The sequence below is a fragment of the Triticum aestivum genome, chromosome 5B (assembly GCF_018294505.1).
Source record: "Triticum aestivum cultivar Chinese Spring chromosome 5B, IWGSC CS RefSeq v2.1, whole genome shotgun sequence".
In the NCBI taxonomy this organism is placed as follows: Eukaryota; Viridiplantae; Streptophyta; class Magnoliopsida; order Poales; family Poaceae; genus Triticum; species Triticum aestivum.
Genome location: NC_057807.1, coordinates 702,637,617 through 702,660,971, shown reverse-complemented (window position 1 = coordinate 702,660,971; position 23,355 = coordinate 702,637,617). Strand labels below are relative to the sequence as shown.

At 42.3% G+C, this 23,355-nt stretch overlaps 1 protein-coding gene and 1 pseudogene across 1 annotated transcript; one reads left to right on the top strand and one right to left on the bottom strand.

The window, feature by feature from the left end:
- Window positions 1–15,588: 15,588 nt before the first annotated feature.
- On the bottom strand, window positions 15,589–18,900 carry LOC123115346 (receptor kinase-like protein Xa21). Its single transcript, XM_044536518.1, has 5 exons — window positions 18,886–18,900; window positions 17,871–18,327; window positions 16,102–16,758; window positions 15,838–15,968; window positions 15,589–15,753 (listed from the first exon to the last, which is right to left on the bottom strand). Exons 1-5 carry the CDS (start codon window positions 18,898–18,900, stop codon window positions 15,589–15,591), a joined length of 1,425 nt encoding a protein of 474 aa, XP_044392453.1.
- Window positions 18,901–18,978: 78 nt separating this feature from the next.
- On the top strand, window positions 18,979–19,117 carry LOC123118154 (uncharacterized; annotated as a pseudogene).
- Window positions 19,118–23,355: the final 4,238 nt, after the last annotated feature.

Below are 23,355 nucleotides of genomic sequence, written 5' to 3'. Positions count from 1 at the left end.
GATACGGGCATGAGTCTGAAATAACTATTTCAGCTCTTGGAACATCTCATATTCTCTGTGGAATTTCAAAATGTTTTGAAGTCTCGGTTCTAAGCCATAAAGCATGGTGCACTAAACTATCAAGTAGTCATCATATTGAGCTAGCCAAACGTTCATAACATCTCCATCTGCTCCTGCAATAGGTCTGTCACCTAGAGGTGCATCAAGGACATAATTCTTCTGTGCAGCAATGAGGATAAACCTCAGATCACGGACCCAGTCTGCATCATTGCTACTATCATCTTTCAACTTAGTTTTCTCTAGGAACATATCAAAAAACTTAGGGAAGCTACAACGCAAGCTATTGATCTACAACATAATTTGCAAATACTATCAGGACTAAGTTCATGATAAATTAAAGTTTAATTAATCATATTACTTAAGAACTCGCACTTAGATAGACATCCCTCATGTCACCTAAATGATCATGTGATCCATATCAACTAAACCATGTCCGATCATCACGTGAGATGGAGTAGTTTTCAATGGTAAACATCTCTATGTTGATCATATCTACTATATGATTCACGTTCGATATTTCAGTCTCAGTGTACAAGGGCCATATCTGCATATGCTAGGCTCGTCAAGTTTAACCCGAGTATTCTTCACGTGCAAAACTGGCTTGCACTAAAACTCCGTTCTCCGGAACAATGGAACGAGTTAATGACTTATTGGAAATAATACATATCGATGTATGCGGTCCGATGAGTGTTGAGGCTCGTGGTAGGTATCATTATTTTCTGACCTTCACAAATGATTTGAGCAGATATGCGTATATCTACTTAATGAAAACACAAGTCTGAAACATTTGAAAAGTTCAAAGAATTTCAGAGTGAAGTGGATAATCATTGTAACAAGAAAATAAAGTTTCTATGATCTCATCATGGAGGTGAATATTTGAGTTACGTGTTTGGCCTTCATTTAAACAATGTGGAATAGTTTCACAGCTCACGCCACCAGGAACACCATAGCGTAATGGTGTGTCTGAACGTTGTAACCGCACTTTATTAGATATGGTGCGATCTATGATGTCTCTTACTGATTTACCATGATCATTTTGGGATTATGCATTAGAGACATCTGCATTCGCATTAAAGGGCACCGGCAAAATCCGTTGAGAAGACACCATATGAAATGTGGTTTGGCAACAAACCTAAGCTGTCATTTCTTAAAGTTTGGGGCCGCGATGCTTATGTGAAAAAGCTTCAACCTGATAAGCTCGAACCCAAATCGGAGAAATGTGTCTTCATATATACCCAAAGGAAACTGTTGGGTATACCTTCTATCACATATTCGAAGGCAAGATATTCATTGCTAAGAATGGTTCCTTTCTAGAGAAGGAGTTTCTCTCGAAAGAAGTGAGTGGGAAAAAAGTAGAACTTGATGAGGTAATTGTACCTTCTCCCGAATTGGAAAGTAGTTCATCACAGAAATCAGTTCCAGTGATTCCTACACCAAATAGTGAAGAAGCTAATGATAACAATCATAAAACTTCAGATCAAGTTACTACCGAACCTCTTAGGTCAACCAGAGTACCGTACGCACCAGAGTGGTACGGTAATGCTATTCTGAAAGTCATGTTATTAGACCATGATGAACCTACGAACTATGAGGAAGCGATGATGAGCCCAGATTCCGCGAAATGGCTTGAGGCCATGAAATCTGAGATGGGATCCATGTATGAGAACAAAGTGTGGACTTTGGTGGACTTGCCCGATGATCGGCAAGCCATATAAAATAAATGGATCTTCAAGAGGAAGATGGACGCTGATAGTAGTGTTACTATCTAAAAAGCTCGACTTGTCGCAAAAGGTTTTCAACAAGTTCAAGGTGTTGACTACAATGAGATTTTCTCAACTGTAGTGATGCTTAAATCCGTCTGAATCATGTTAGCAATTGCCATATTTTATGAAATCTGACAAATGGATGTCAAAACTTCATTTCTTAAATGGATATTTCTTAAATAAGAGTTATATATGATGCAACCAGAAGGTTTTGTCGATCCTAAAGGTACGGACAAGGTGTGCAAGCTCCAGCGATCCATCTATGGACTGGTGCAAGCATCTCGAAGTTGGAATATACGCTTTGATGAGTTGATCAAAGCATATGGTTTTATACAGACTTGCGGCGAAGCCTGTATTTACAAGAAAGTGATTCGAAGCACTACAACTTTTCTGATAAGTATATGTTAATGACATATTGTTGATCGGAAATGATGTAGAATTTTCTGGAAAGCATAAAGGAGAATTTGAAAGGAGATTTTCAAAGAAAGACCTTGGTGAAGCTGCTTACATATTGGGCATCAAGATCTATAGAGATAGATTAAGATGCTTGATAAGATTTTTCAATGAGTACATACCTTGACAAAATTTTGAAAGAGTTCAAAATGGATCAGTCAAAGAAGGAGTTCTTGCCTGTATTACAAGTTGTAAAGCTGAGTAAGACTCAAAGCCCGACCAGGGCATAAGATAGAAACAGAATGAAAGTCATTTCCTATGCCTCAGTCATAGGTTCTATAAAGTATGCCATGCTATGTACTAGACCAGTTGTGTGCCTTGCTATGAGTTTGGCAAGGGGGTACGATAGTGATCCAGGAGTGGATCACTGTATAGCGGTCAAAGTTATCCTTAGTTACCTAAGAGGACCAAGGAAGTATTTCTCGGTTATGAAGGTGGTAAAGAGTTCGTCGTAAAGAGTTATCTCGATGTAAGCTTTACACCAATCCAGATGACTCTGAGTCTCAATCTGGATACATATTGAAAGTGGGATCAATTAGCTAGAGTAGCTCCATGCAGAGCCTTGTAGACATAGAAAATTTGCAAAATACATACGGCTCCGAATTTAGCAGATCCGTTGACTAAACTTCTCTCACAAGCAAAACATGATCACACCTTAGTACACTTTGGGTGTTAATCACATAGCGATGTGAACTAGATTATTGACTCTAGTAAACCCTTTGGTTGTTGGTCACATAGCGATGTGAACTATGGTGTTAATCACATACATATGTGAACTATTGGTGTTAAATCAGATGGCAACGTGAACTAGATTATTGACTCTATTGCAAGTGGGAGACTGAAGGAAATATGCCCTAGAGGCAATAATAAAGTTGTTATTTATATTTTCATATATCATGATAAATGTTTATTATTCATGCTAGAATTGTATGAACCGGAAACTTAGTACATGTGTGAATACATAGACAAAACAAAGTGTCCCTAGTATGCCTCTACTTGACTAGCTCATTAATCAAAGATGGTTATGCTTCCTGACCATGGACATGTGTTGTAATTTGATGAATGGGATCACATCATTAGAGAATGATGTGATGGACAAGACCCATCCGTTAGCTTAGCATAATGATCGATAAGTTTTATTGCTACTGCTCTCTTCATGACTTATACATGTTCCTCTGACTATGAGATTATGCAACTCCTGAATACCGGAGGAACACCTTGTGTGCTATCAAACGTCACAATGTAACTGGGTGATTATAAAGATGCTCTACAGGTGTCCCCGAAGGTATTTGTTGGGTTGGCATAGATCGATATTAGGATTTGTCACTCCGTGTATCGGAGAGGATCTCTAGGCCCTCTCGGTAATGCTCATCACTATAAGCCTTGCAAGCAATGTGACTAAGGAGTTAGTTACAGGATGAAGCATTACGGAATGAGTAAAGGGACTTGCCGGTAACGAGATTGAACTAGGTATGAATATACCGACGATCGAATCTCGGGCAAGTAACATACCAATGACGAAGGGAACAACGTATGTTGTTGTGCGGTTTGACCGATAAAGATCTTCGTAGAATATGTAGGGTCCAATATGAGCATCCAGGTTCCTCTGTTGGTTATTTATTAGAGATATGTCTCGATCATGTCTACATAGTTCTCGAACTCGTAGGGTCCGCACGCTTAACGTTCGATGATGATTTGTATTATGAGTTATGTGTTTTTGATGACCAAAGTTTGTTCGGAGTCCCATATGAGATCACAGACATGACGAGGAGTCTCGAAATGGTCGAGAGGTAAAGATTGATATATTGTAAGGTGGTATTCGGACACCGGAAGGGTTCCGGAGTGTATCGGGTACAAACCAGAGTACCGAAGGGTTACCGGAACCCCCCGATGGAAAATATGTGCCATATGGGCCATGGGAGGGAGGCTAACCAGCCCACAAGGGGCTGATGCACCCACCACAAGGGAGGGGGCTGGATTGGACTAGGGAAAGGGGGCGCCACCTGATACGTCTCCAACGTATCTATAATTTTTGATTGCTCCATGCTATATTATCTACTGTTTTGGGCAATATTGGGCTTTATTTTCCACTTTTATATTACTTTTGGGACTAACCTATTAACCAGAGGCCCAGCCCAGATTTGCTGTTTTATGCCTATTTCAGTATTTCGAGGAAAAGGAATATCAGACGGAGTCAAAACGGAACGAAATCAACTGGAGAAGTTATTTTTGGAAGGAAACCCACCTGATGGACTTGGACCCCACGTCAGAAGATATGGGAGGTGCTCACGAGGGTGGCGGGCGCGCCCACACCCCCGGGCGCGCCCCCCTGCCTCGTGGGGCCCCCGTAGCTGCACCGACGTACTCCTTTCACCCATATATACCTACATACCCTAAAACTTCCAGAACAGAAGATAGATCGGGAGTTCCGCCGCCGCAAGCCTCTGTAGCCACCAAAAACCTCTCGGGAGCCCGTTCCGACACCCTGCCGGAGGGGGAACCGATCACCGGTGGCCATCTTCATCATCCCGGCGCTCTCCATGACGAGGAGGGAGTAGTTCATCCTCGGGGCTGAGGGTATGTACCAGTAGCTATGTGTTTGATCTCTCTCTCTCTCTCTCGTGTTCTTGATTTGGCACGATCTTGATGTATCGCGAGCTTTGCTATTATAGTTGGATTCTATGTTTCTTCTCCCCCTCTACTCTCTTGTGATGAATTGAGTTTCCCCTTTGAAGTTATCTTATCGGATTGAGTCTTTTATGAGAACACTTGATGTATGTCTTGCCGTGATTATCTGTGGTGACAATGGGATATCATGTGCCACTTGATGTATGTTTTGGTGACCAACTTGCGGCTTCCGCTCATAAACCTATGCATAGGGGTTGGCACATGTTCTTGATTCTCCGGTAGAAACTTTGGGGCACTCTTTGAAGTACTTTTATGTTGGTTGGATAAATATGAGATTGTGTGATGCATATCGTATAATCATGCCCACTGATACTTGAGGTGACATTAGGGTTTTGGTTGATTTGTATCTTAAGGTGTTATTCTAGTACGAACTCTAGGGCTGTTTGTGACACTTATAGGAATAACCCAACGGATTGATTGGAAAGAATAACTTTGAGGTGGTTTCGTACCCTACCATAATCTCTACGTTTGTTCTCCGCTATTAGTGGCTTTGGAGTGACTCTTTGTTGCATGTTGAGGGCTTGTTATATGATCTATCTATGTTATTATTGTTGAGAGAACTTGCACTAGTGAAAGTATGAACCCTAGGCCTTGTTTACTATCATTGCAATATCGTTTACGCTCACTTTTACCACTTGTTACCTTGCTGTTTTTATTATTGCAGATTACAAAAACCTATATCTACCATCCATATTGCACTTGTATCACCATCTCTTCGCCGAACTAGTGCACCTATACAATTTACCATTGTATTGGGTGTGTTGGGGACACAAGAGACTCTTTGTTATTTGGTTGCAGGGTTGCTTGAGAGAGACCATCTTCATCCTACGCCTCCCACGGATTGATAAACCTTAGATCATCCACTTGAGGGAAATTTCTACTGTCCTACACACCTGTGCACTTGCAGGCCCAACAACGTCTACAAGAAGAAGGTTGCATAGTAGACATCAAGCTCTTTTCTGGCGCCGTTGCCGGGGAGGCTAGGTAAGTGAAGGTATATCTTTAGATCTTGCAATCGAAATTTAGTTTCTTGTTTTAGCACTAGTTAGTCTATAAAAGAAAATTACAAAAAAATGGAATTGAGTTTGTCTCATATGCTTCACCTTTTTAATATCTTTCGTGAGAATGATGGAAAGGAAAATTGTGCCAAAGTGCTAGAAGAAGAATTACATAGAATGTTTGGCATGAAATATGTGAATGATGAGCATGATTGCAATGTTGTAAGTATGAATTCCTTGAATATCCATGATGCTAATGATATGAAAAGCCACAAGCTTGGGGAAGCTATGTTTGATGAAGACGATATTTTTTGTCCCCCAAGCTTTGATGAGCAAATTTACAATGATGAAAGCATGCCTCCTATCTATGATAATTATTGTGATGACACGTATGCTATAAAGAATAATAATAACCATGAAGCTTGTCATCTTGATCTTAATTTTCAATCACATGATAGTTATTTTGTTGAGTTTGCTCCCACTATTATTGATGAGATAATTTTGCTTATGTGGAGAGTAGTAAAATTTCTATGCAAGTAGATCATGAAAAGAATGCTTTAGGTGCTGGTTATATTGTTGAATTCATTCATTATGCTACTGAAAATTATTATGAGGGAGGAATATATGCTTGTAGGAATTGCAATAATATCAAGTTTCCTCTCTATGTGCTTAAAGTTTTGAAGTTATGCTTGTTTTACCTTCCTATGCAAGTTGATTATTGTTCCCATAAGTTGTTTTCTCACAATATCCCTATGCATAGGAAGTGGGTTAGACTTTGCTAGTCATATTCTTCATGATGCTCTCTTTATGTTTCAATTCTTATCTTTTATGTGAGCATCATTGAAATCATAATGCCTAGCTAGGGGCGTTAAACGATAGCGCTTGTTGGGAGGCAACCCAATTTTATTTTAGTTTCTTGCTTTTTGGTTCTGTTTAGTAATAAATAATCCATCTAGCTTCTGGTTAGATGTGTTTTTGTGTTTTAATTAGTGTTTGTGCCAAGTAGAACCTTTGGGAAGACATGGGTGAAGTCTTTATGATCATGCTGTAAAAAACAGAAACTTTAGCGCTCACGAGATTAGCTAGAATTTTTTACTGGAAAGTGATATTTAGTTGATTATTTTTGCAGATGATTACTAGACAAATTCCTCAGGTCCACCAATTTATTTTATAATTTTTGGAGTTCCAGAAGTTTGGGTTAGTTACAGATTACTCCAGACTGTTCTGTTTTTGACAGATTCTGTTTTCATTGTGTTGTTTGCTTATTTTCATGACTCTATGGCTAGTAAAATAGTTTATAAACCATAGAGAAGTTGGAATACAGTAGGTTTAACACCAATATAAATAAATAATGAGTTCATTACAGTACCATGAAGTGGTGTTTGGTTTTCTTTCGCTAACGGAGCTCACGAGTTTTCTGTTAAGTTTTGTGTTGTGAAGTTTTCAAGTTTTGGGTAAAGATTCGATGGACTATGGAATAAGGAGTGGAAATAGCCTAAGCTTGGGGATGCCCAAGGCACCCCAAGGTAATATTCAAGGACAACAAAGAGCCTAAGCTTGGGGATGCCCCGGAAGGCATCCCCTCTTTCGTCCTCATCCATCGGTAACTTTACTTGGAGCTATATTTTTATTCACCACATGATATGTGTTTTGCTTGGAGCATCATTTTATTTTCTTTAGCTTTGCTTTCTGTTAGTTAGAATAATGTTTTGCATCTTTAGTTTCAATAAAAAAGTCAAGGATAGCCTTTGCCATCCTTATTTTGCAAGTATACATGTTGTTGTTTGAAAACAGAAAGTTTACCGCTGTTGCAAAAATTCCTTAGAAAAGTCAGAGAGTGGTATAATGTTGAATATTTTTGCATATTGAGCTCTGATAAATTTATTACAGTGGGAATTTTATTTCATAATTTTTGTAGTTAGGGAAGTATTGATACTCTTGCATTCTTTACAGATTGTACTGTTTTGGCAGATTGCTGTTATGTTTGCATTGTTTGCATATGTTTGCTTGTTTAATGATTCTATTTAAGGATAGGAGTATTAAATATGCAGAGGCATTTAGTATGAAATGTTGAATAATAATGTTAGTGATTTGTTACAGTAGGAAATGATAAGGTTTTGCATTGGTTTATACTAACCTATCTCACAAGTTCTTGTTGAGTTTGTTGTGAATGAAGCTTTTGATAAAAAGAGAAACCATGATATGAGAGGAATTAAGGAGACACAAAAGCTCAAGCTTGGGGATGCCCAAGGCACCCCAAGATATTATTTAAAGAAGTCTCAAGCATCTAAGCTTGGGGATGCCCCCGTTGGCATCCCACCTTTCTCCTTCAACAACTATCGGTTAGTATCGGTTGAACCTAAGTTTTTGCTTCTTCACTTGAGTTGTGCTATCCTTGCAATGTAGTTTTATTTTGTTTTGCTTGCTGTTTGGGTACAATACCAAGATCTGAAATTCCTTAATGTGAGAGAGTCTTCACATAGTTGCATAATTATCCGACTACTCATTGATCTTCACTTATATCTTTTGGAGTAGTTTGTTGTTTGCTCTAGTGCTTCACTTATATCTTTTAGAGCATGGTGGTAGTTTTATTTTAAAGAAATAGATGAACTCTCATGCTTCACTTATATTATTTTGAGAGTCTTAAATATCATGGTAATTTGCTTAAAATAATCCTAATATGCTAAGCATACAAGATTTGTAAGAATTCTTATGAGTGTGTTGAATACTAAGAGAAGTTTGATGCTTGATGATTGTTTTGAGATATGAAGATGGTGATATTAGAGTCATGCTAGTTGAGTAGTTGTGAATTTGAGAAATACTTGTGTTAAAGTTTGTGATTCCCGTAGCATGCACGTATAGTGAACTGTTATGTGATGAAGTCGAAGCATGATTTATTTATTGATTGTCTTAATTATGAGTGGCGGTCGGGGACGAGCGATGGTATTTTCCTACCAATCTATCCCCCTAGGAGCACGCGCGTAATACTTTGCTTTGATAACTTGTAGATTTTTGCAATAAGTATATGAGTTCTTCATGACTAATGTTGAGTCCATGGATTATACGCACTCTCACCCTTCCACCATTGCTAGCCTCTCTAATACCGCGCACCTTTCGCCGGCATCATACACCCACCATATACCTTCCTTAAAACAGCCACCATACCTACCTATCATGGCATTTTCATAGCCATTCCAAGATATATTTCCATGCAACTTTCCACTATTCCGTTTATTATGACACGCTCCATCATTGTCATATTTCTTAGCATGATCATGTAGTTGACATCGTATTTGTGGCAAAGCCACCGTTCATAATTCTTTCATACATGTCACTCATGAGTCATTGCATATCCCGGTACACCGCCGGAGGCATTCATATAGAGTCATATCTTGTTCTAAGTATTGAGTTGTAAGTAAATAAAAGTGTGATGATCATCATTATTAGAGCATTGTCCCAGTGAGGAAAGGATGATGGAGACTATGATTCCCACACAAGTCGGGATGAGACCCCGGACGAAAAAAATTAAAAAAAAGAGGCCATAAAAAAGAGAAAAGGCCCAAAAAAATGAGAGAAAAAGAGAGAAGGGACAATATTACTATCCTTTTACCACACTTGTGCTTCAAAGTAGCACCATGATCTTCATGATAGAGAGTCTCTCATTTTGTCACTTTCATATACTAGTGGGAATTTTTCATTATAGAACTTGGCTTGTATATTCCAATGATGGGCTTCCTCAAAATGCCCTAGGTCTTCATGAGCAAGCGAGTTGGATGCACACCCACTTAGTTTCTTTTGTTGAGCTTTCACATACTTATAGCTCTAGTGCATCCGTTGCATGGCAATCCCTACTCACTCACATTGATATCTATTGATGGGCATCTCCATAGCCCATTGATACGCCTAGTTGATGTGAGACTATCTTCCCCTCTTTTTGTCTTCTCCACAACCACCATTCTATTCCACATATAGTGCTATATCCATGGCACACGCTCATGTATTGCGTGAAGATCGAAAAAGTTTTGAAAATGTTAAAGTATGAAACAATTGCTTGGCTTGTCATCAGGGTTGTGCATGATTTAAATACTTTGTGTGGTGAAGATAGAGCATAGCCAGACTATATGATATTGTAGGGATAACTTTCTTTGGCCATGTTATTTTGAGAAGACATAATTGCTTTGTTAGTATGCTTGAAGTATTATTATTTTTATGTCAATATGAACTTTTGTCTTGAATCTTTCAGATCTGAATATTCATATCACAATTAAGAAGAATTACATTGAAATTATGCCAAGTAGCATTCCACATCAAAAATTATCCTTTTTATCATTTACCTACTCGAGGACGAGCAGGAATTAAGCTTGGGGATGCTTGATACGTCTCCAACGTATCTATAATTTTTGATTGCTCCATGCTATATTATCTACTGTTTTGGATAATATTGGGCTTTATTTTCCACTTTTATATTACTTTTGGGACTAACCTATTAACCGGAGGCCCAGCCCAGATTTGCTGTTTTATGCCTATTTCAGTATTTCGAGGAAAAGGAATATCAGACGGAGTCAAAACGGAACGAAATCAACTGGAGAAGTTATCTTTGGAAGGAAACCACCTGATGGACTTGGACCCCACGTCAGAAGATATAGGAGGTGCTCACGAGGGTGGGGGGCGCGCCCACCCCCCCCCCCTCGGGCGCGCCCCCTGCCTCGTGGGGCCCTTGTAGCTTCACCGACGTACTCCTTTCACCCATATATACCTACGTACCCTAAAACTTCCAGAACAGAAGATAGATTGGGAGTTCCGCCGCCGCAAGCCTCTGTAGCCACCAGAAACCTCTCGGGAGCCCGTTCCGGCACCCTGCCGGAGGGGGAACCCATCACCGGTGGCCATCTTCATCATCCCGGCACTCTCCATGACGAGGAGGGAGTAGTTCATCCTCGGGGCTCAGGGTATGTACCAGTAGCTATGTGTTTGATCTCTCTCTCTCTCGTGTTCTTGATTTGGCACGATCTTGATGTATCGCGAGCTTTGCTATTATAGTTGGATCCTATGTTTCTTCTCCCCCTCTACTCTCTTGTGATGAATCGAGTTTACCCTTTGAAGTTATCTTATCGGATTGAGTCTTTTATGAGAACACTTGATGTATGTCTTGCCGTGATTATCTATGGTGACAATGGGATATCATGTGCCACTTGATGTATGTTTTGGTGACCAACTTGCGGGTTCCGCCCATGAACCTATGCATAGGGGTTGGCACACGTTCTTGATTCTCCGGTAGAAACTTTGGAGCACTCTTTGAAGTGCTTTTATGTTGGTTGGATAAATCTGAGATTGTGTGATGCATATCGTATAATCATGCCCACGGATACTTGAGGTGACAATGGAGTATCTAGGTGACATTACGGCTTTGGTTGATTTGTATCTTAAGGTGTTAGTCTAGTACGAACTCTAGGGCTGTTTGTGACACTTATAGGCCCAACGGATTGATTGGAAAGAATAACTTTGAGGTGGTTTCGTACCCTACCATAATCTCTACGTTTGTTCTCTGCTATTAGTGGCTTTGGAGTGACTCTTTGTTGCATGTTGAGGGCTTGTTATATGATCTATCTATGTTATTATTGTTGAGAGAACTTTCACTAGTGAAAGTATGAACCCTAGGCCTTGTTTACTATCATTACAATACCGTTTACGCTCACTTTTACCACTTGTTACCTTGCTGTTTTTATTATTTCAGATTACAAAAACCTATATCTACCATCCATATTGCACTTGTATCACCATCTCTTCGCCGACTAGTGCACCTATACAATTTACCATTGTATTGGGTGTGTTGGGGACACAAGAGACTCTTATTTGGTTGCAGGGTTGCTTGAGAGAGACCATCTTCATCCTACGCCTCCCACGGATTGATAAACCTTAGGTCATCCACTTGAGGGAAATTTGCTATTGTCCTACAAACCTGTGCACTTGCAGGCCCAACAACGTCTACAAGAAGAAGGTTGCGTAGTAGACATCACCACCCCCCTTTCCTTCTCCTACTCCCTCTCATTTCCCCTTTCCACCTCCGTAAGAAGGAAAAAAGAGGGGGGCCGAATCCTCCGTAACACGGAGGTGCCGTACGTTCGGTACTTGGATCGGTTGGATCGTGAAGACGTTCGACTACATCAACCGCGTTAACCAACCGCTTCCACTTTCGGTCTACGAGGGTACGTGTACACACTCTCCCCCTCTCGTTGCTATGCATCTCCTAGATAGATCTTGCGTGATCATAGGAAATTTTTTGAAATTGCATGCTACATTCCCCAACAGTCACATGGTATACCCAGGACATACGCGACGAGCTCCAACTCACAGATTCGGATCTGGGCACCTTCGACACGGGCGTGCTTGAGCCACCTACCGCTAGACCACTCGCCGCCCACACGACCAAGAGGATAAGCCACCACCGCCGCCATGAGGCCCATTGGAGAGCCAATCCTGGGGACCGCCGCCGAGGCCACTGCCTCGGCCACCCATCCACCACATGTTACACCAACCCCGGCAGGTAGGGTAAAAGGTCATCCTTCCACACCTAGCCCGACATCAGTCCCCGGATCTGGGTTCACACCTCCATCGTAGGTGGTGTCGACGCCTGCATCTCCAACCAGTCGGGACATGACCCTAGGACTGCCGGTGCCACCAAGCCGAGCTTGCATGACACCAAATCCGAGATCACTGGTGCCGCACGGCACGACGGGGAAGAAATGTCAGGACCACCACCACAACTCTCCGCACCCGCGAGGACAATGCACATGGGTACATCCCAAGCATAGCCCAAGCCTCACCTACCGAGAGAAACCACCTGATGCACCTCGGGCCCAAATCCAGCCTGCCAGTGAACAAACCCTAGGTCAGGGGAGCCGCCTCGTGTGTGCAACCGACCAGCCCCGCATGCCACCGGCTCCAATCTGGAAGAAGGTAGACCACAACGCTGCCGCCTCGAGTCACCAGCCAAACAATCGCCGACCATCGCACTGCCGAAGTCCACACCGCCGTCCTAGCCCACTGCGGCCACAAGGATGACCACCCGCGAGCAGGAACCGCCGCCGACACTAGCCGGCAGGGCGACGCCTCCAACCCACGCGGCTGCAGCCCAAGCACCCCCCCGCGTCCGTCGATGTCCACCACGTAGCTCGCACCAACGCGCCACCGTCATGCCCGCCTGATGCCACGTCGTCGCGCCCCCCGCCGACCCATGCTCCAGCCCAGGGGAGCGCGCCCGTGATGCCACCGTCGTGCGGGAGGACGTCGGGGCCCCGCCGCCAACACCAGTCAAGCTTTGCCCGACTGTTCCCACTGGAAGCGGTGAATCAGGGGAAATGAGGAAGGGGGTGCGGGTGGCGAGATCTAGGTCGCCCTCCCGTTGCCTTGCGGGGGTGACGCGGGAGGGTTCGAGGGCGGAGTCCGGGATCATCAGGCTGATACATATAAATCCTATAGGTGCTTCGTCGGTAATAAAGTTCATGCGTTGCAAAACATGTTTAATTTATCTTATCTTTTCGTTTTTGATTCCTATTTTTTTTCTTTTTCTTTTGGTCCTTTTTTTTGCACTTATTTAATTTTTGGCCTTTCTGGTTAATATTTTTCCATCATGCCTGTACAAAGAAGTTCATATTGTATTTCTAATATATCCATGGTGTAATTGAAAAATGTTGATCATCCATGAGAAAGGATCACCGGGGAAGCTGGACTGAACCGGCCCGTTGGCAACATTGTTACTGTAGGATGTAAGCTACGGTTCAAATAAAAATGGGAACTCTTCTAAAAAATGGGAACACATTCTCAAAAAATGAACACTTCCTTAAAACTTTAAAATATTTCAATTTCATGAATATTTTTGTAAAAGGTGAGCAAATTTTGAAATTTTTAAACATTTTCTCAAAATTTATGAACAATTTTTGAACTACAATTTGTTTTTCGATTCTTAAAGTATTTATTTAAAAAAATCTCGAAAATCTGGATGATTTCTAGAAACACGTATGAATTGGGAAACATTTAAAATATTTTTAAAATGACGAAAATTTTAGAAAATGTAAAAGAAATTTGAAATCTGAACAATATTTGAAGATTTTAATATTTTTTGAAAAATTGATTTTTTAAATTTGGAACTTTCTTTCAAAATGCGAACTTTTATTGAAAAAGATGAAAAAGATTTTGAATTTTTGAGCACCTAATGGAAATGCAAACAATTTTTGAAAATTTTGTTTTTATTTATGATTATATGAAAAAAAAATAAAACGGAAACAGGAAATACTAAAGGAAAGGAAAAAATGAACAATAAAAAACCGAAAGTAAACCAGAAAACTAGTAAAGAAAATGGCAGAAAATACAGGCTCAGGCACCTTCTCGAAGTTCTCCATAACCGGTAGAAAAAATCATTATACCTGCTAGCTAAAATAGGCTGGAATCAACAAATTTTTTTGAAATTCATGTTTTTTTAATTATGAATTGACGAACATTTTTAATTTTTTAACCTTTTGAAATTTTGGAAAAAATTGAAATTGAAGAATAGTTTATCAAATCAAGAACAATTTTAAAATTCTAGAACATTTTTAAATTTGTGAATAGTTTTTCAAATACACAAACAATTTTTCAAACTCGTGAACATATTTTAAATTCGAATTTTTTTCAAATCCCTGAATATTTTTGAAAATCCAGGAAATTTGCAAACCGTGAATATTTATTGAAACTCGGGCTATATTTTTTCATATTCATGAACATTTTTGCAAATCTAGGAATGTTCTAAAATCCCTGGAATATTTGAAATACATGAACATTTTTTCAAGTTCAAGAAAATTTTTTAAAACAGAGGAACAATTTTGAAATTATGTACATTTTTGAATTCATGAACTTTTTTTGCAATTCAAAATATTTTTTGAAAGTTCAAAGTTTTTTAAAACAAAAGGAGAAAAAACAAAAATCGAAAGGCAAAATAAAGATCTCCTTGTCCCCCAATGGACCGGCCGAAACCATGTTAGTGATGATCTAGGCTGAGTACTCTGCTGCTCCTGCATGTATGGCCTTCGGGTCCACCTCTGTACTTAAAACTGATGCTCAAAAAAAAATCTGCACTTAAAACTTGTTTCTCTCTGCAAATAGAATGGGCAGCGCTCCTGTCTTCCATTAAAAAAATGTACTAATATCTACAAGGGCACGGGATGATAACTCACTGTCTGAATCAATCTTGGTTTCTTGATTCAGTACACGTCTGCAGCTAGAAACAGAGAAGCCTTGTGCCTCTCTTTGGTCTTGTTCAGATTTGAGAAAGGGTGCGGCTGTTAGTAAATGGAAAGGGAACAAGAATGCTGAGTACTCTCACCGTCGGAGAGACGAAAAACATGATTAAATGGGTATAAAAGCCAGATATAATCTAGATTGACCGTTGAGGGCATTATCAATTTAATACTTGGCGAAAGCCTTCTTTCTTAAATAGGATGTATAATGGTACATCCCAATACAATTTTAATTCGGTCATACACATTAACACATCCGGGGAGTTATGTGGCTATTCTAAGTGCAGAAGAAAAATGTATACATCTAGGCTATACATAGATATAGATGAGACGTAAGAAAGGATATACGATCGATCATTGTGTTGCACTACGTGGCATAGTAGTAGCTATCAGTTTGGTGTACTCGACTTTGATCTTCTTCAGCATCACTACCACATCATGCATCGTCATCCTCTGGTCAGGCAAGTCACTAGAGCAGATCAATCCCAACTCGAAGACCGACGCAAGAAAACCACCATCCTGTTTGCAGCTAGAAAGAGAGGAACCCTGTAGAAGCTGGACATCGACAACTTGGACAAGCTCTGCAGGAAATGCCTGATGAACCCACTGCCTAAGAGTTAGTTGTGCGCCAAACATAGCATCGGTGGGTCTCCTTCCGGTGAAGACTTCAAGGAGCATGATTCCATAACTAAACATATCGCTCTTTCGCGATGCTTTTCCAAGAGATCCGTACTCTGCTCAATAGAAACATAAATATAAATTGAAGCACAATTGTTCAACCTTATTGCTTCAGGTAGGGACTCAGTTTATAAATGGTTTAACAAGTATTCAACTGAACAAGATAACGAGAGATAGCTAACTGCGTACCAGGTGCCATGTACCCAACTGTTCCAGGCATGCTCACACATGTCATGCTATTGTCATCTAGAATCAACCTTGCAATGCCAAAGTCCGCCACATGCGTCGTCATCTCCTCATCGAACAACACGTTGCTAGGCTTCAAGTCACAGTGCAAGATCAAATTGTAGTACTCATGGTGTAGATAATCCATTGCCATCGACACGTCTAGCATGATGCATAATCTCTCAAGGAATCCCAAGCGCACTGTACTCTTGGTCTGATGTAGGAGCATCTCCAAGCTGCCATTTGGCATGTACTGAAGCACTAGCGCTTTGAAATCAAGATTGGAACATGTGTTGAGTATCTTTATGAGGTTGCGGTGTCGCACCATACGAAGCACTTGACACTCGGCATCAAAACTTCGAATGGCCTGCTCTAGCTGCACGTCGATAACTTTTATAGCGACTACCAAACCAGTGCTTAGTTGGCCTTTGAATACTTTTCCAAAGCTTCCGCATCCCAAGATGTTATCTTCACTGAAACTATTGGTCGCACGAATGAGCTCATGATAGGAGACTATCTGATGGCCTATGACATCATTTGCATTGACAAAATGTTTGTCCTCTCCCCCCTTAGGTTTCTTTCCGAACAATAGGTATATGCAAATGGCAATGGCGCCAAAAGCTAGTGTGAGTGTTGGGAGTAGAATTTGTAGCACATGTTTGTTTCTTGAGTGAGGTATGTCAAGGCATGGCAAAAGATCTAGGCGAGGAGCGCCACACAACCCAACATTTCCAATTAAAGATTGCAATGTGAGATTTGAGAAAACACCTCCCTCGGGTATTTGGCCTTCTAGACTATTGAATGAGAGGTTCAAGGTAGTCAAGTATGTAAAGTTGGCAAGGAACGTGGGAATGCTACCAGAGAGATTGTTAAATGATAGGTCTAATGATGCTAAGCTGCTTAACTTTTCGAGTGGGCCTGGAATTGATCTTTTGAAGGAGTTATGCGATAGATTTAGGTAGATTAGCATACTATAAGTTGTCCCAATGAGTCTGGGATGCTTCCTATCAAGAAGTTGGAAGAAATGTCCATTTGGTATATTTGTCTTAGACCTGAAACATCGACTGGTAGTGCACCAACAAAGTAATTGTGAGAAATATCTAGTGTGATAAGTTTATCTAGGTGGAAAAGGCTTGCAGGTATCATTGAACTTAACTGGTTTCTAGACAAGTCGATGTTTTCTAACAAACTAAGATTTCCAAAGCTACTTGGTATAGATCCTGATAATTTGTTTGCATGGAAAGAAAGCCGCTCTAGACTTCCAAGCAAACCCATTTGTGCTGGGATAGGGCCTAACATGTCATTACCTGACAGATCAAGCCATCCAAGATTTTCCAACATAGCTATGGATTCTGGGATTGGCCCGGTTAATAGGTTGTCATCTAGAGCTAGTCGTTCAAGGCTGCTTATGTTCGAGATTTCTACGGGAAGCCCACCTATTAACTTGTTTCCACCTGCATCAAAAATCATTAATCGTGAACTGAGGTTTCCCACATGGCTGGAGATGACACCTGTGAAAGAATTACCATTTATCACAAGGAATTGGAGTTGTCTGCACTTGGACAACGCTGATAAGAAGTCTAGATTCCCCTCTAAGTGGTTTTTTCTCAAATCGAGAAGGGTCAAAGCTGCATTTTTTCCAAGTGCAGTTGGTACTTGGCCGGACAATTGATTCATTTCCAAAGCTAGGTAAGATAATTTGGATAAGTTGCCGAGGGAAGCTGGAATTTTACCTGTCAACTGATTGGTTCCAAGATGCAAACGTGAGAGTTCCTGTATAAGACCTAATTCGGGCGGAATCTCCCCTGTGAGGTTGTTGTAGGGCATGTCTATTGTAGAAAGACTGGTGAGATTGCTTAGACCAGTTGGGATTGAGCCAATAAGCTGATTAGAACCCAACTCAAGCACTTCAAGGCGTGTCAATTTGGCTAACCATGTTGGTACAACATCCACAAAAGAATTTGCAGAAAAATCAAGTACTTGTAGGTATTGACATGATGCAAGCCCTGATGGAAACCGACCGGTAAATTTGTTACTTGATAATGAAATAAATTGCAACATTGGGAGGTTGAAACTTTGATTGTTCGGGAAAATTCCAGTTAGGTTTGTTAGAATATGTATAGGACTACTACTAGGACTTGGAGTCCATGATGTACACGGCCTTGATTGCCTTGACGGAATCAATCCGTTCTGTAAACGAGCCCTGATCTTATAGTAATATAAATATACGGCAAGGGTGACCAGGAGGTTATCACGCCACAATCAATCGATCTATTCTTTCTTACATGGTAACAGAGCCTTCTCTTCTTTATCGCATCTAGACTAGATGTCGCTCGTTCCCTTCGGCGGTTCCTCAGGAGCGTCTTCCTCAACAGCCCAGCCCATGGCAACCCTCGGCGACAACTCCCGCGATAAGCTTGGCCGTGATAATTTTCTTCTTTGGAAGGCGACGGTCCTTCCCCCAATCCGTGGTGCCCAGCTAGATGGCTATCTCGATGGAACGCTTGAAGCTCCGGCCAAGACTCTTGAAGTCCAGAAGGCCGACAAATCTGGCACCGAGACAGTGCCCAACCCCGACTACGCTCGCTGGATTGCCCAGGACCAGCAGGTTCTTGGCTCGCTGCTGACCTCTCTCTCGCGCGAAGTACTGACTCAAGTCGTCTCCATGAAGACATCCGCGCAGGTCTGGTCAGCCCTTGAGGAGATGTACTCCTCTGTCTCTCGGTCACGAGTTATCCAACTTCGGACCCTGTTCGCCGGCATCGGAAAAACGAGATGACCGCCACCGCGTACTTCACAAAGATGCGGGGCATTGCAGACGAACTCACAGCAGCAGGGAAGAAGATAGAAGACGATGATCTGATCTCTCAAATCCTTGCTGGATTGGATGCAGAATACAATCCCTTTGTCTCATCCATTGCTGCCAGAACTGACGCCTACTCTTTGAGCGAAATTTATGCTCAGTTCCTTGCCTTTGAAGCGCGCCTGGAGTCACAAAATTCTGGGTCGCAGCAATATAACTCCTCGGTGAATCTTGCTGCACGAGGAGGACGTGGCAAAGGAAATCGTGGCGGCAAAAGCAATGGTGGTGGCAACCGCGGTGGCTACAGCAACAACAATCGCGGAGGCTACAACAACTATGGCAACAACTATAGCCACAGTAATAACAACTACTCCAATAATAATCGCGGCGGAGGACGACCAGGACAAGGAAGTGGAGCGAATCTTCCCCGCGGTGAAAGGCCTACTTGCCAAATTTGTGGTAAGGTTGGGCATCCAGCTCATAAGTGCTGGTATCGATTTGACCCAGATTATGTCACCGAAGAGAGATATGGAGGAGCAGCTACTACCTCATATGGAGTTGACTCCAATTGGTACTTTGATACTGGAGCAACTGACCACATTACAGGGGAGCTCGACAAGCTGACAACTCGTGCTCGCTACAATGGTCCTGAACAAGTTCATGCAGCTAATGGTGCAGGTATGGCTATTAGTCACATCGGTCATGCAGTCGTTAATTCTGTTGATCATACTCGAAATTTCCATCTTAATGACGTACTTCATGTTCCTCAAGCCACTAAAAGCCTAGTTTCTGCTAGTCGTTTTGCTTTTGATAACAACACTATCGTTGAAATTCACCCTCATGCTTTTTTCGTTAAGGACCCGGCAACGAAGGAAATTCTTTTGCACGGCCCATGTGAGCATGGCCTCTACCCATTGAAATTGTCTCCATTCTCCGGTAGACAAGTTCTTGGTGCTTCAAGGCCATCACTGACAAGGTGGCACGATCGTCTTGGTCATCCAGCCTCTCCAATAGTCAAGCAAGTTCTTAGGAAGTATAATTTACCATATTCCGTTCAGTCCACTAGTGAGCATGTGTGTGATTCTTGTCAAAAGGCTAAAAGTCATCAGCTTCCGTATCCTAGGTCTTCGAGTATATCTAGTGCTCCTTTAGAGCTAGTCTTCTCTGATGTTTGGGGTCAAGCACCCGAGTCTGTTGGTCGGAATAAATATTATGTAAGCTTCGTCGATGATTATAGTAAATTTACTTGGATATACCTTTTACGAAACAAATCTGATGTGTTTCAATGCTTCCATGATTTCCAACATTTAGTTGAGCGCCTATTTAACACCAAAATCATAGCCATGCAAACTGATTGGGGTGGTGAGTATCACAAACTCAACTCTTTTTTCCAGCGTATTGGCATTACTCATCATGTTTCGTGTCCACATGCGCATCAACAAAATGGTTCTGCTGAGAGAAAGCATCGTCATATCGTTGAGGTCGGACTTGCATTGCTTGCTCATGCCTCTATGCCTCTTAAGTTCTGGGATGAAGCGTTTCTTTCTGCTGTATATCTTATTAATCGTGTTCCTAGTCGAGTCATCAATATGCTTTCTCCGCTTGAACGACTCTTCGATGAAAAACCCGACTATTCATCTCTTCGCGTTTTTGGTTGTGCATGTTGGCCCAATCTTCGACCATATAACACTCGAAAATTAGCTTTCCGCTCTACTCGGTGCGCTTTCCTAGGCTACAGTAACAAACACAAGGGATACAAGTGTCTTGATATTTCCTCCGGTCGTATATATATCTCTCGTGATGTTATTTTTGATGAATCCGTGTTTCCTTTTTCGCAACTTCATCCGAATTCCGGAGCCCGTCTTAGAGCTGAAATCCTTCTTTTGCCTCCAAACCTTCAGAATCCTACGAGTACTGATCAAGGGGGTGATGATTTGCATGATCATGTGACTAATCCTACTAATGCATCTAATGCTTGTGTTGACAGTACCCAGGAACAGGAAAAACAGGGGCAAAAGAGCTACGGTGGCCTTGATTTTATGTGTGCAGCTGGTGGTAGCAGGCCCGAGTTGGACTCTAGCGGATTGCATGCTTGTCCAGAATCTACGGCAGCACCAGGATTCGCTCCTTCCATAGGTCAGCATGGCGACCAGATGCCAACGCCCAGTCCTCATCAGCCGCGTGGTGCACAGTGGCGGAGCCAGGAATATTTTTTAGGTGTGGCAGAGTTTGTGAGGGAAAAAAACAATGTAGTAACATATAACTATGTGACGTTCCTGCTTGCTGCCTCTCTTGACGGTGATCGCTGCCATGCCCACCACGCTGACTAAAGATCGCGTGGTTGCTCTGTAATCGCTGCCTCTGTTGCATGCCTTACAGGTTAGCCGACTAGGGGTGGGTCGGTCGGTCGGCAGTAGGGACAAATATCACAACAAGACATACATTGTCATGAGTTTGGAGGAGTAGCCGTTGCTCCTAGTTGTATATTGTAATACCTCAGACGATTTGAGTCCGATTAGATCTAGTTTCTTCACCGGAGAGACGGAAAGCGGTGAGGCTCTGGGTTTCGCGGAGTTGGCACTGCTCATCACACAGCTAGAGACAAGCTTGAGGGGCGGCTGCAAGGCGATTCCTGATCAACCGTGCTTGAACGAAACAGCTCGTGTATCTCCAATCAATTAGTACATTTTTTTAGCATGTCCAATCAACTGGAGTACATGTGAATTGATTTGCAATTGACTGCCAATTGTGTCCTCGTTTAGAACATGGGCTTGTGGGTCATGGGCTTATGTGATGCAAGTCACCTATTGCTTAATTCTCTCCTTCAGCGGCAGTTAGGCCTCTAATGAGGCAGAAACACGTAGGTAACAACACAACTACCTAACTACCTGGCGAAATACATTTGAGGCCATGAGTTGCCTGCCCCCTGCGAGTATTCATCCTCCAAATTGACGAAACTGACCAAAAATCCATTGACTCAGCTCAAAGCTTCATACATACAGTATATATATGTATACTTTTGCCAAATTTTAGGTATGGCGGCTGCCAAACCTCGCCATATAGCTGGATCCGCCCCTGGTGGTGCATGCAGAGCCCCTTCGGCACGCACCGAGCCAAGCACGCCCACGCATGGGAACCGCGGGGCCCGTACCGAACCAGCCGCAACTGCGCCCCGGTCTCCTGCACCGAGTGGCCCTACCGAAGCGGGCGCACATCCAGCGCGAAGCCAACAAACGTCCTCGTCTGCATCTTTTTCAGGATCTCCAGCCAATGAAGAAACGTCTTGGACGGGTGTCGACAACGATGTATCTTCTGTGGCTTCACCAGTTCAGCAAATAATGCAGCCGCCCTCTGTTCCTGATCGCGTCGTGACCCGCTCACGTAATAATATTTTCAAACCCAAGATTATCACAGATGGGCGAGTTCGATGGTGCAATTTGTGCACGACTGGTGAACCAAATAATCTTACAGAAGCTCTTCAGGATAAAAACTGGAAAGAAGCTATGGACGAGGAATATTCTGCATTGATAAAAAATAATACATGGCATCTTGTGCCAGCTTTGAAAGAGAGCAGTGCGGCGAGATCGATGTCACTACGATTGCCATTGGTGGGAGTGGGAGAAGAAGCCGAGATGGACGAGAATAGGACAAGCAAGAAGATGGGAATACGGGCAGACATGCATCGAGAGGCCATTGAGCTGGGTTGTTTGCCTATGTGCGGTGAAGAGCTTGTGGGAGTAGTGATCAATTTATAAGGAGTTTCCGTGGAATCTCATGCATCATTCTCGAGGCCACAAGCAGCGCGGCGATCTTTCCATGGAAGTGGTCGCACCTTGCGCTAGCTTGCCGCTCTTGCCGGCGGTCACACGGCGCTGCAAGCACATATAGAGACACGCGCACAGCTGTCGATCGTACTACGATGATGGAATCCCAGGAAGCTCACCGTGGCGGCAAGCAAGACGACACGGCGCTGAGCTATCGATCCAACCTTGAGTCGCCCAAGCAGACACGCCCAGCTTTGCAATGCACACCAGACTTGTCAATTCCGTATACTAGTCAATATTTGGTGTTGTCACTACGTACTATAAATTTAAAAGTAAGACTAGATAGCCTCCGGGTTCCGGTTCGTAAGATGGTGTCGTTTTGTTGACCGCCGAGCTGACTCTCTGCACGTGCCAACGTAGCTCTGAACTTTATTTTGTGGTACTGGGGTGTGGCACTTACTTCTTTTTTACCGAAAAATTAATCAAACACCATGGCAGTACAAAGAACATCATAAGTAACAAAATTTACATATATTCATTGACCATCTAGCGACGACTACATGCGCTGGAGTGAGCCCAAGGCGCGCCGCCTCCTGTACTTCTTATATGGGCTAGCCCACTGCCTTCCTGATTTTCTCGTTGTGCTTGTCT